The 14282-nt window shown below is 33.7% G+C and overlaps 1 protein-coding gene across 3 annotated transcripts in view; it reads left to right on the top strand.

The window, feature by feature from the left end:
* Positions 1–254: 254 nt before the first annotated feature.
* Positions 255–14282, top strand: part of LOC119641488 — a 28690-nt gene continuing 14662 nt past the window's right edge. Inside the window, exons 1-2 of one of the 3 annotated variants that reach the window (XM_038040204.1) lie at positions 255–303; positions 12455–12995. In XM_038040204.1, the coding sequence (XP_037896132.1) occupies positions 12941–12995 (55 nt within the window). In that variant the 5' untranslated portion in view covers positions 255–303; positions 12455–12940. Of the gene's footprint in view, positions 304–4540; positions 5021–5245; positions 12996–14282 lie in introns of those variants that run through there. The other 2 variants (XM_038040203.1, XM_038040202.1) reach the window with 2 other exon arrangements.

Genomic DNA, 14282 nt, shown 5'->3' with positions numbered 1-14282 from the left:
CTTTTATTGTATAGCGACAATCAAGCAGAAAGGTAAGTAACACATATTATGCTTCAGTACTTTAACGATTGGCTACTTCCTGCAAAATGGACTGTCAATCATCCTTCGGTCTGAGGAATATTCCCTATTGCTATTTCAGAACTTTGGTGATTGTCTGTTTCCTGCAAAGCGGATTACGCTTCGATCTGAAGTATAAATTCCTTGAGCAAACTGAAGCGACTGTACGCTGAACAATATATCCGATCATTGCCGATTAAACATTTAGTAGATTCTTCAAAACGGCATCTAGAACAATAGCTTACGGTAATTTGGCAAAACGGTGTCTAGAGCAATAATTTTCGTTAATTCTTCGGAACGGTATCTAGAACAGTGCTTTACGGCAATTTTAATGGTTTCGGGCAAAAAAACCGTCACGCATCATACGCTTGCCTTGCTGGTTTCTTTTCTCTACCACGCACGTGTTTTATTTTCTATTTAATTATTCTTTTGAGCAATTCTAAAAGAAAATCTACATTGCTGAACTAACAGCAACCGCATCCAACAGCAAATGAAAGGTGTTCTTAAACAATAATTTTTCTTGCAAAGAACACCTGGAATTATCCCTGCAATTACTTATATTTTCGTGGTGCTGAAGATATAAAAAAAAAATGAGAACTCATAATTTTTAGACCGCGAGGAATGTTGATACGGCAAGGTCGTATTAGTATAGGCGCGTGCTTTACTGGTGCTGGCTAGCAATAATGTACATTTTAGAAATCCTCCCAAAGTTTTGCACGTCGCGCTGTCCTGGGCCCAATTAACAGTTCAAATTATACGTGCGCTTGTGTAAAAAAGTCCCGGTCTTTATCCCGGCCTCGGTTACTCACTACACTAGCAAAAATTATCTAAGAAGTAAGAGACTGAATTGAATTGCAATTGGTTGTTCACGTTATCGTGGACACAATTACCAAGTCAGAGTAACAGGCTTTGTTACTCAATTACATTAGCAAAGGTTAATTAGTAAGAACTAAAGAAAGCAAAATGAATAAACCAGAATGGTTGTCACTCAAGTAAAGTTTTGCGTGCAACTGTGTTATCCATGCGGAGTAATTGTGTATTTATATTATATATATTTATATTATAAATATATATATATATATATATATATATTTGTATTATTTATGTACATAGATATGTAATATAAAAGTAGAATTGTTATCTACTTTGCGAAAAGCAAATAGTTTGCAATAAATTCTGATTTCGCCGGACTTATTCACACTCTAGGGCGAAAACATGTCGTTAAACTTCAAATAAGAGATCATTGTCTTTGTTTTATCGTTTTTTTGCTGAAATTCAATTTTCCATTATTTTGCTTGCGCCAGAGAAGTACACTTTATATATCTTTTCTTCTAAGTACACAATTAGAGGGGCTCCAAGTTTTCTGAAATCTAATTTTGTATATATTGTTTGCTTTCCAAATTTTGCAAATACGTGACCGTCTGGTACAAGTTGAAGATTTTAGGACGTACGTATTAAAGAAATTCTTTTAATCAGACTATAACAATTTTGAGCTCTGCCAACCTATGGAAATTACCTTGTCCATCCTTTTATTCGATAAATCTCACTTATGTACCGTTTGACTGCGAAAGCATTTCGAATAGTAGTCCATCAACTCAGCAATGCCACTGCATGATAGTCTTGGTCATAAGCATATCAGAAACCATTGCGTTTATTATAAAGTGGCTCTTTTCGAAAAAGGAATTCATAAGGAGTCGGAAACTTCGAAAGTCATAACTGAACAAATGTCGATTTCGTACTAATGATCGAGATATATAATACGAAGGTCACTACATATATTTCTTGCCTTGGTAACACTATGTATACCAGGAAACGTGGACGCCGTGCAAAATGCAATGTTAGCACCCAACATACTCAGCGATTGAGACAAGCTTACAGATTAGTTCCATTAAAATGCATAATATATAATATGATCACTTAACCGTGCAACAGGTTTTTTTTTTTGATTTCCCAAAATTTTACAAACTTTTAAAATATGCTCGTACAGAATGGTGCAAAAAATGCTTAAGAAACACAATGGCGGCGTTTCAAAAGGCGCACGTAAGACCGTAACAGGTGACGAAAGACGATCTATGCGTATGACCAGGAAAGTCGAAAGCATTCGGTTTGATGGTTGTTTCCAGAACAAACGGTCGCTTACTTTGAACCAAATGGTGGCCTGTTTATCAAATAAAACAGATAATATAGTAACAACGCCTTTAGAGGAACGTAAAGCGATCAATTCTCAAAGACGCGCAATCATTTGCGTGCCACAAGTCTTTGATGAAATAAGTAAAACAAACAAACGCCGTCGAAACAATTTTCGACAATGCGACCTCATAAGTGTCTCTTCTAACACCCAATTATTTAAACACTCAAAAAATCGGATTAGTTGGTTGTCCGCCGTACAGACTTCATTTGGTACCTAATAACTATTTTTTGTCAGCGAGCATCAAGAAAAAATTGCGTGCGCGTGCGTGTTCGTCGCCGGAAGAAACCGTCGCTATTTTCCAAAACCATGCTCTGGCGGTAACTTAAGCGGAATGGGGAAAACGTTATGACAAATGCTTTGAACATTTGCGAAAGTTTGTAGATCAATAAGAAGAATGATAGATAAATAAAGTAGAATGCTTTGCAAAACAATAATGCAATAAGAAGTTACTCTTTTTTCATTACTAGGCTACAAATATAAAAAATGCTGTAAGGCATAACTACAACAGCTTTTCCATTTCTTCACAATTTCGATTTAACATATACCCGTTTTTTGTTTTTAAATTTGCGCGCGTTAATGCGACAAACTAGACGTTTGTTATAGGTTTGCATACGCATATCTTGTTCGTAAGTTTATCGTCATTTCAATTCTTTACAGTATTCTTCTTCTTCCATTTTTACAATTATATAAACAAATTCTCTTATTTCCGTTTGTCCGGTTTTTGGACGCATCTGAACTATTAGTATAGGTAACTAATCTCCTGTCTCTCGCTTCGTTACATATCGAGTTCGTAGAAAAGTGTTTGTCTTCTAAAATAAAATTTGCTTGTAAACGCTCTTTTTACTGCCCTCCTTAAAAAAAGCCTTATTCTGCTAGCTTTGGGTTTAATCCCCAAACCGCAATTTCTAAATTATTACTAAGAATATTATTGTAAATGCAAAAAGTATTTATTCTTCAATCCGTCCTGAACTTTTTTACAAACGCTCTGAACCCTGCAGCCGCAATTTATAAAAGTGCGATGGCAGGGTTTGTCCTGTAATTTTAAAGTTCGTCACGATTATACAAGCAAATTCTCTACGATTTAGATCTTCCATCCGGATAGAAGCAAATGAAACTCGAATCATTATTAACACCTTCGAGTGTACATATGTTTTCTTATCCTCTGTCTTATCAGCCGACTTATAGCATCGCTGCGAATTTTGAATTTGAATTTTTTCAAATGTTGCAAGAAGTGTATTTATCGTAACTAAAAGGTAGCTGTAAACACATTGAAAAAAAGTTGTACTCTAATTAAAAAAAAAGTTTTACAGTTTTAACAAGTAATAACACTACAATGGGACGCCGTCCACCATTAAATAGCCTACAGCACCGTACCGGTATTCGAAAAAGTGATCCGATCCCACACATTTTCAATAGCGAACGTCCTTGGACGAAAATGCACCGGTGTACCAAATTTCATCACAATATCGCAAAAATTTCCATCTGTAGGTTGAACAAAAGCAAACACGACCCGTAGAGCGCGCGCTTACTAGCTTAAAGTAATTCAGAAAGTAACACTGAATCGATCGGCATACTAAAGTGTGGGTTAATCTAAAGCCCTTCTGGGTGTTGCATGGAATTTTGAAGGCAATCTGTCTTTAAAAAAAAAAAAATAAACTTTAATGAAAATTTCGTGGCATGTTTGTGCTTTAAACATTTGCTTAGCAAAAAAGACTGATTTCATATTAAAGCTTGAACGAAAATTGCAATTAAATTTCTTGAATTACTTGCGAGAGCTGAACTTCGTCCAACAATCAGGATAAAACAAACTCTTTGATTTGTCCGTGAGACCATATAACCGAAATGCGAATAATGAAAAATATATTCGCATAGTTTGTAACGTAATTTAATGCCTATGTAATTAGGAGAATGAGAATGTGAACAGTCATGCGCTTTACAAGAACACGTGCTTAGGAGTTTCGCTTCATAAATAGCACAAAAATCTCTGAGCTGTTAAATATATAACTCTGCAGAGATATCTCTCAGGAATAGTAAGTAAAGCGGAACAGAAGAAATGAGAAAACAAGAATAGAACATCGTAGATACCGATGATGATGATGATGCTTAAAAGATGTAAATTCCGAAATTGGAACACATTACGATGCATTCGGTTACGTCTGCTCTAAGCAAAAGCGAATAATCGTCCCGTATAAATCGAGATAGCTATGTATGAATTCCAATTTTTTTTCTATGGAAATGATTCCAAAGTGCGCAATGTTTAACGCTAACAAAACAGTTACAGTATCAGTTTAAGGTTTGCATCGTTCGGTATAACACACGCGAATTCTTACAAAGCGGTAACGCAAAGCCTTACATGGTTAATACATACGCCAATAGCCATATAGTAGTGTCTGCTTTGCATATATAAAAAGATCTGCTCGGCATATTTGAATTCGCCTATATGTGCATGTCATGTAATTAAAAATTACACAAATTACTCTGTTGTGGATTAACGTATTAAAAAAAAAAAAAGAAAAAAGTTAGGTGTCATCACACTCCCATAAACATGCGACTCGTTTAAATGCCAAAGAGTGAAACAAAGCAAATGTTTACCAAAGGGATCATGACGACGATGATGGAATAAAACTACGAAGCTGTAAATTCATATGCATAAGCCTACGCGTGTATGGATGCGCTTGCATTTATGTACAAACGATGCCACACAAGGACCTTTGAATAGGTTAAATAAAACAATTAAACGACGACGTACTTATGTGATAAGTGGAAAAACATGTACGTTTCTAAAATATTTATGCGATAATTGTATACACTCTACGGGATAATGAAAGTGATGGACATTTTTTGTTTGTGTGCTTGCACTGTTTTACAAGCATATGTTCTTTTTATACTTCAAAATCAAACGCACAATCTGTTTGTTGAAAATAAAAAACCAGAATAATTTTAAATAAAAAACTTATGTAAAATTTTAAATATTGAAAATACAAAAAAAAAAAAAAAAAATCAAGAAGCAATTGAATATAGTAAAATGTTAACTAATATAATAAATGATATTTTAAAATTATTATATATCCGCCTGACTGGCCGAGCCTTTACCTATGGTCTCGCTTAACAACTTAGTGGTCGTGACTTCAAATCTCAAGTGCGGTAGAATTTTCAATAAATTAGATGCTAGTGCTTTAAGTCTTTAATCTTAGAATTTAACTCTCTGACCAAATTAATAATAATAAAATTATTATGATAAAAATTAGAGTGCAATGAACAACAATTGTGATAGATGAACTTGGCTTATGTTTTTCTTTGGATCGTCAAGAATACATACATACAATACATACAATACATATTATGAAGAGTACCTTTGTGAGGTTTTTGATGTTCGCAAATTTTTGATTGCTGCAAACTGATCGATAATCCTAGCATACTTCATCTTACAATGTTTTGTGGGGCAAACAAAGAAAAAAAAAAAAGATATTGCATCTCCGGTAACAGCCACTTTAAACAGTTCTAGCCGAATGGTAAAGAAATCAATGACTCCCAAGGTGCAAGCAAAAGTGTTTTCGAATTTGTTTTCTAAACTAACTTGGCTGAAAAGTACTTGAAAATATTTATATAAGATATCATTGATGACCGAAGTTGTTAATAGTAATTCAATAATATTTGATTAGAAAGGAATCGCAATCTTTAATTTAATTATAATTATGAACTTCGAAAGATCGCTTAGTATATTACTATTCGCTAATTTCTCTACATCAACAACGACATGAAAAATTAAACAAATAAGATTGTCTATTAGAAGGTGAAGTCAGAGATTCCACGAAACACTTAAATGGATGTGTAGAGAGTTGACTTCTTTACTCTTCGACAGACGAAGACAGGCGGTCTTATGATGAAATGAAGTAACAGCATCATCAAATTAGTGATTATTCAATCGCTTTTTGACGAAGTTTTTGCCTCTCATTAGAATGCATTCAGGCTCTAAATAAACATTTTTTAAAAAGGACTACTTGATTGATTTGCTTTATTTGTTTTTCAAATTTTCAATTATCAAAAAAATAATCTTCAACATACAAATGAAATTCAAACTTCCTTTACTCGTTTAAGCATAGTTTCCGAAATTATCAAACATTATTAGATCTGATCTGACAGGAGAATCTTCATGTTTCAATAGAAAATAAAAAGATAAGAAGATAAAGCCCAAAGGTGCTGTAAAGAAAAAAAAATTTAATTTAAAAAGATCATCGTTGCCTCTTTACTTTTGTAGTATAATAGAAACTGTTATACTATATATCATACAATATTATATAATAATGCTTCTTGGTAAAAACGATAAGGAGTGTTTTATGCCATTTGTAGAATATTTTATATCGCATTTATTTATCATCGTACAAGTGTCAGTGAAACGGATTGTGTTCATTTGACTGGAAAAATGTGTAACAATAAATAATACCAAGAGAAGTAAACAAGAAACTAAATAGAACGAAAAAAAAAAATAAATAAATAAATAAATAAAAAAGAAAATGCCAAGAGAAAAGAAGGAAAACCAAGTGCACTAAACCAACAAACAAAGTGTCCTAAATTTTGTTAAATCTTCTGAAATAGTAAACAGACATAAAGCTGGTTGGTGATGCCTTGTAATGTGATGGCTCAGATATATTTGGCAATATTTTATCACAGAAAAAATATGTACATTATAGTGCCTGGGGTAAAAGAACTACAAAAAAATGTTTTTTCTTTTTTGCTTTTCATATGAAATGCTTAAGAACTGAATCTCTACGTATGGGAGATAAACATATTAAACCAAACAAATGAATAAAATAAATAAAGCGAACAGCGAACTGTTTATGTTAAAAAAAAAAAAAAGATGAAGCTTCGATACGCACTATTCGCGGAATATATTGGAATAGTATTTTACTTAAGCGCCCTTCAATAATTGTGGACATATAAATAATGTGTTTATTGGGGGAACTGTGCGTTTTTAAACACCAGAGAGGCATCCGTATGCCTATATTTTCAATTTTCGTTAGAACATCAATAATTATTTATTAGTTGTTCATTTCAATAGAGTTATCCGTTATCTGTTATCCGTTGGGTTGGCATTTTAACATAACCGAAGCCGCTTGTGGAGTGGAGTGTATTGAGTTTGAGCGGATATATACAACACGCAGGAGAAGCTGAGATAGACCGACCGTTTACTGATCTAGTCTGTTCATCTGGCCGTCTTGTATTCTTTTGTTCAGGAATCTACAATCGAGGTACTTTAATGAAATTTGGTACAAGGCTGAACTCTATTGAAAATAGCTCGGATCGGACGACTTTTTGTAGCACTTCACACACAATGCCTAATTTTGAAAATGAGCTGCATGAATATCTATTGGGTGATGTAGGGTGTTTAATGATGGCTCATGGCCGACTTTATTGCTTATACTTACTTCGTAATGAGTCTGCAATTTCGCTTGCTTGACGGCAGCCTATGTGATTGAACACCATGCCTAGTTCTTGAAAACAACAGCTTATTAATATGTAACGGACAGATTTGTCTCCAGGGTACTGTACTCAGTTGACATAGACACGATAGTCCATATATACCTTAAAAATTTGTTAATGCACCATTTTCACATCTTTTTAGTAATTAATTTTGACACTAATCGTTTATGATATTATGTTACACGCAGTGTTGTGGTCGAGATGATTTTCTTTCGAAATTTTTTTATTCTCAGTGATTTCGCTGTTTATCTAAACGCGGGTCCGCTGCTAAATGTAAAATATTTGAATTAGGTTTTAAAAAAACATCCGTGAGCATGTTGTTCAGCACCCAAGCACTTAGTTTAATCAGGTAACAGGGTCATGTCTCAGCGCGCTACATTATTGTACTCTTCTCTTCTTCGATGTCTTCAAGTCTCTCACTTTCTTTGCGGTATATCGGTACTCGATTCGATAAATTGTTCGCTTTCAGAGTTTTCTCTTCTTGATATACGACAAATTCTAACAAATATGAATTTCGTTATAAAAAGAAAAATCCTGCTAACGCGCTTCATATAGATTGCTATAAAAAGAATGAAAGATTTAATGTGCTCTCATCTCATATAACACAAAAGAAAAAGGAAAATAATAAAGCCACTACAGGACGGTCTCCATCGAACTGAAATTATATCATAAGGAAAACCAAAAAAAAAAAAAAATTTTTTTTCAAACTTCTTGAACAAACATAAGAATATGTGTTGGAAAAAATTGCTTTTGCAGCTATTATTTAATCAAAGAAATTTATGCAAATTGAAGACGTAATGAAATGCAAATATTTATCTGCAAATATGTGCGCTATCCGGGAAAACTTATTGAAAGAGAAACTCAATTATAAGTTTGCACTTTGTAACAGATAAGTTCTGAATAATTTATAATAGTTCTTGCAAGTTAATCATTCTCTGCAATTGCCACAACCTGTTTGATGTGATGCTTTATAACGGTTTCTTTTTCTTTCATTTTATACAATTATGTGGAAACATGATTCGCAAATGCACATGAAAAAAAGTGTTGAAAGCAAAATATCTCATAATTCAATCCCTTCGTAACTACTCTGATGAAGTAATAACAAAAACGCACAAAAACATTATATTCGTTTTTGAAAAAGAACTCAAGGAAAAGAGGAAATATTAAATTTCGTTACATTGGTGGACAAACGGTGGAATTTTTTAGTTTTTGTACCGTTACGGTATTTTGTGGGCGATCCTGAACCGCAGGAACGTTATATCTTCGCAGTACAAGGCTAGTAAAAGAAGCCCAAAAAACCAAAGGTTTTGGTTTATGGCTGATTTTGCCCACCTGTACGCAAGCATTTGCAGTGCCTTTACCTAACTTACAGTAAGCATATTAATTTGTAAAACCGGGAGATGGTCTACCACGAACTAGCACACGCATGAACACACACATCTAACTCTATTTGTAATTGGATATTGATTACGAATATATACGCTTTGCAGGGTCTCTGCCGCATTAATTTGCGTGTGCATTTCGATGCGTAGGGTTAAGTAAATAGTTGTTTTGCAGCACGAGAATCATTCCTTTTCTTTACGCGTGAATAAAACAATTAAAAGGAAATAAATAAATAATATGATTTAAAGAAATTGTCTACGGTACACTCGCTTGAGGGATTTTGTTCCGGGGCTACCACAACATCGCAGCGCGATTTGTTTTTCTTTTTTTTAATGTTCAATGGATTTGTACCATTTTATTATTCAGAGCATATTGCTTTAAATATGAGAATAAGAAAAACATTTAAGATACGAAAGCAATCGAAATATGTCGACGAAGACATATTTCTACAAACATTTTTTATATGTTCTGTAAGTGCCAGAAAAAAGTTGCTCTTTTTCTTCCCTTAAATATTTCAACCAATTTTCACACATTTCCATTTCTTTCGCGAGATGAATATAGCTTATGACCTCTCGATGCTAGATGTAATAGTTGTACTTTATGGAGAAGCTACGCTTTCTCAATAGCGTTACATTTTTGCAATGAAGATACGTCATTAAGGGTCTTATCAGTCCCTATATTGATAGAGAGTGAATGTTTCTTGTACATCTACGTGATTCAGAAAGAAAGCCAGGTAACGGAGAAAATGTAAAGAAAGTAATGTCCGTGTACGTTTGAATTGCGGGGAATATGTGGAGCAAATAGGAAAACCACTCAGTAGTAGAGAACTACTATTCCAACGAAGGCCCTTAGTAGCCGTGGTCGATTGTGCGAATCGGAATGATAGGAAGAGCAGTCCTTGATAGGTTGGCAAATATGTAACAACTTCATAAACTACGCATTAGTAGCATGCAGTTTGACTTACGCTGACGCATAAGTTCCGGGATTGTTCTTTTCTGATTGATTTTGTATAAGTAGTATCCATTTTAAGAAATCATGGGCCGAGCGGTATGCTTATACATCAAATGTTAAATTGTCCACATTTTCGTTTACTCGGAATTCGCAACCGTTTTGAGACTTTAAATAAAACCGAGTTTCCTCCTTCGATTCTTTTAGGACTATAACCTTTTTACAAATTGAACCAAAACTTTCTTAAGTATATCCAACTAAACTTCATATACGTTTATCTAGCTTCTTCATAAATGTTTATCTATCATTTAATCTTTAAGGATAATGTTATGAGTATGAGTCCATGAAGGTTAGACTTTTGATAACCTCCAGAGCAACAGAAAGGCTCACGCTATTCGGAAACTAAAGGGTCTTTCGTTAAGAGTGATAGTCGTTAAGAGATAATTTTTTTATTTTGAAAACCAAACTACTCAACCTATCAAAGTAAAATGTGCTTTATTTTGAAGCTGCTGTTATCTTTAGAGCATAATATGCGCACGATATGTCCAATTGTTCACCACTCTGTCGTTAGTCTGATTGTTCGTCTGCAAATATTCCAAATCTGACGCTTTAACCGCCTGAAAAAACCTCCATGCCAGGCCTGAATAGAGAAACAATGATGGAGCCTAATTCTCTGGCGAACAAGCGATAAGCATCCAAAGGTGAACTGCCGTCTTTTTTTAACGATTTCTAAACGATCGAGAATAGTGAGTCGCTGGATGATGAAGCAAATTATATTAGATATTTACCCACCTGGAAGCACCAAAAGTAAACATATTTGGAACTGAAAATTACAATTTTGAAAACTGTCGCTTTCAGCGAAAGACCCATTAAAACCCTTCTTTCCTTAAGCTTAAATGAAATTTTCATCATGGGACAAGTTGACTATTTTCCACTTGCAGTTTTTTTATTGCTGGTACAGACAATTTTGTTAAACGTTAAGTATTTATTCAAAATGGTCTCAAAATAATGGATTACGAGGAAATAGTGGAACTCGAGGAAATAAATGCATAAAACCAGACGAGGATTGGCGAGGAACACGCAAGCGGAAAATCACCTGAATTAAACAGCAATTAGTTTTCAGTCGGTTGGCATATATAATTTTTATTTTTGCTAAAGCACAATGTTTTTCTGGTCGTCAGTTCAACTGGCCGACCTTCGCCCTGTTTCATGTTTGAAATGTCGGAGTAAAAGCTTTTGAAATTTGCAACTGAAACGTAATTTATACTAAAAGACTATATTCTCAGCATAAATTTTTACAAAAGCTGAAGAGATATACATCCACAGCAACTCTGTCAGTTGCAAAATTTAGCACAATATTTTCACCGTACACTTCATAAATTTGTCGGCACGTTTTTGCAGCGTTTTTACCTTTTTTATACTCAAAAAGCATCACATGTTAGATATTTCACTCATCTTCAAAGAAAGTAAAGAATTAGAAAACTATCTTAACAAAAATTGAAAGCTGAAATGTCACCTTTTCAGCACATGTTCGTTTGAGACAATAAGATAAATGTTGCCCGATATAACAACGTCAATACCATCTATAGGCAAAAAATCGCGGAAACCTTTTATATCAATCATTATTTAATGCACCTATCTAAAAAGTCCTGATTTGCTAAAAGTGTGGAAGAGAATACAATTTTCGTGACTGTTTATCAGCATTTTGCGGAAGTAATTCATTGAAAACTGCTTTTAAATATTTAGAAACTTGACCTTTAAAATTTTTTTTTTTTTAATTTTCTAAACCAAGAGGGATTACCTGCTTAAAGTGCTCAAGTCTATTAAAATTTAAATTTTTAGTTTTATAAGCGAAAAATGTACCTATCATTCTTAGCAACTAAGTGCTTAAGTTGTGGTTGCTTCAAACTTAATTTAATTATATTGGAAATAAAAGACACAAGCTTCCCCAACCACAAGGATATAAAAAAATTTTTTTTTTATAACCGAAGAGTTGTGTTCAAATGAATTCTGAAAGTTTGCTTAACGTGAAAAATAAACAAAATTGCAAAAACTTGTTAGTATTAATAAAGTTCTACTTTGTATTTTATAGAAAAGAAAAATAGAAAAAAAAAAGAAAAAAACACTGACACACTTAAACTTTTTCTCATATTATTTATGGCTTTCAACACAACAAACAAAAAGAAGAGAGTTTTTTAGCTTACCTTGTTCATACAAGCTAGAATATTCACCTCTATTCTACCTTGTTATGTTGGAAATGTAAAAATAAATAAAAATCAAATAAAGAAAAAAAAAACACAGCAATCCTAAATAGACAAGTGTTACAAGAAGAAAAATTAAACGTAGATGCATACAAATTATGTGAATATTTTGGCAAAATCTGCAAATATTTAGATATAAAATTTAACAAAAAGACTAAATGTGTTTTGAATGCTCGTAACAAAAAAAAAAAGGAGAAAATAGGAAGCGAACGAGAGAAATGAAGTTTTGAAAATAATTTTAATAGCAGCTAAATATAAGAACATAACCGCCAAGAACTTTAAAAGCAACAGCAATAATAAGACCGACAAAAAGAACATTCACAAACGTCGTAGCCACAGTAGCAGCTGCGTCAGTCGACAGCCATTACAGCGAAAATTACTTAAAACAGCTCCCCAAAGAAGAATATCCGCCTAGCAACAACTACACCGCAGGGATCTATGCTCTAACTTTAGTCAAAAGAACAACTGCAGCATTTACAATGAGCACAAAAACATTTCTAACATCGCTCTTATTATCAGCATAAGGGTCTGCAATACCAGCGAGTATCAACAAAAACATCAAACAACCGAACAAACGGTTGGCAACGGCGACACCAAAAGCCAGTCATGCTGCATTAAAATGCCCCTAAGACGTTTAATACTAGCATTGTTGGCAACTGTCATCTGTGCCATGGGTAGGTACTATTATAAAGAGACAACAACAAAAGTAACTTATACGCACAACTGTGATTTAATTTATTAGAATTTAAATGAAAACTCACAACACAAGGAGAATACTTTCAAGTCAAGTAACCGTTCAATAGTATAGGAACTATATTTACCTACAATCGCTTGCAAAATGATTTTACACATTTTAATAGAATTTCTCAAAAACGCTTTTATTAAAAACACATCTTCTATTGAAACTTTACAAATTTATTTATTTTTGAAATGTGTGTTCGACGCCACAACAAAACACAAACTAAATTAAATTAAGTTCATCTCAGATCGATTCTTTAGCACTCATAAATTTTTTGATTCGGATCAAATATTTAATTTCCGTGCGCCGCTTATTATCTAGTGAGTGATGGCTTTCAATAGCGAGTGTTGATTGTATAGCTTCTTTGGCTGCGCCGTTTGTCTGCTGAAATCACTGTCACAATTCCCTATCGTCTAGAAAACCAGACTTGGGCTCAAACTTTTCCGCGTTATAGTGTTAGGTAAGTTTTGAAAATGAACCGAAATTTAAGAAAAAAAAAAAAACAATTGAAAACGCTGTAGTCGGTACAGTTGGTGCAGTTCACCGTTAAAAACCCTACAGTTATTTGCATGACGACTTTTTAAGATAAGCCATTATATGGGCAGAGGTCGGAAAAGCAATTCGTACCGGATCACATTCAAAAGCGTACGCCCTCGTCAGCGTACCAAATATTACCAAAATGTCAACCTTAGTGAATTTTCAGCACGTAGGTCTATTTTTTGGATACCAACGCCTATAAGGATTTCTCCAATATACGGGCTTTTAGGAAAAATATGCTTTTGCATGAAAATATTGTGCAACTTGTAGGGTATTATTACCAAAACGAATGAACAACTGTATTAGGCGAAGTGATGTAGGGTATCTAGTAGTCGGCCTTACCCAACTACAATGTTCTTAATTCAAAGTTCACAACGCCTATAAATCCTAACTCCGTGCAGGTCACTTCGGATACTAATATTTTTCTTATTTACATTTTAAACGCATTAGTGGCGTTATATATGACGCCTGGCATTCGGTTCGGTTGATTTAGCCTAGCTGAGCAGTATGTACAGAAAATAACTTATTTAATATATTCTACATGGAACACTTTTCCGTTTATATCTTTGATATATATAAGAGATTTCTTAATGAATAGGCCTTACTAATATATATATGCCATAACTACTCAATAAGATGGGAAAAAATTTTTTAAATTTCACTTTTTTTTGTAAGTTGCAAACCA

This window comes from Glossina fuscipes, unplaced genomic scaffold (genome assembly GCF_014805625.2).
Source record: "Glossina fuscipes isolate IAEA_lab_2018 unplaced genomic scaffold, Yale_Gfus_2 150, whole genome shotgun sequence".
Taxonomy (NCBI): domain Eukaryota; kingdom Metazoa; phylum Arthropoda; class Insecta; order Diptera; family Glossinidae; genus Glossina; species Glossina fuscipes.
Note: the sequence above shows the minus strand (reverse complement) of the source record. Positions and strands in the feature narration are given on the sequence as shown.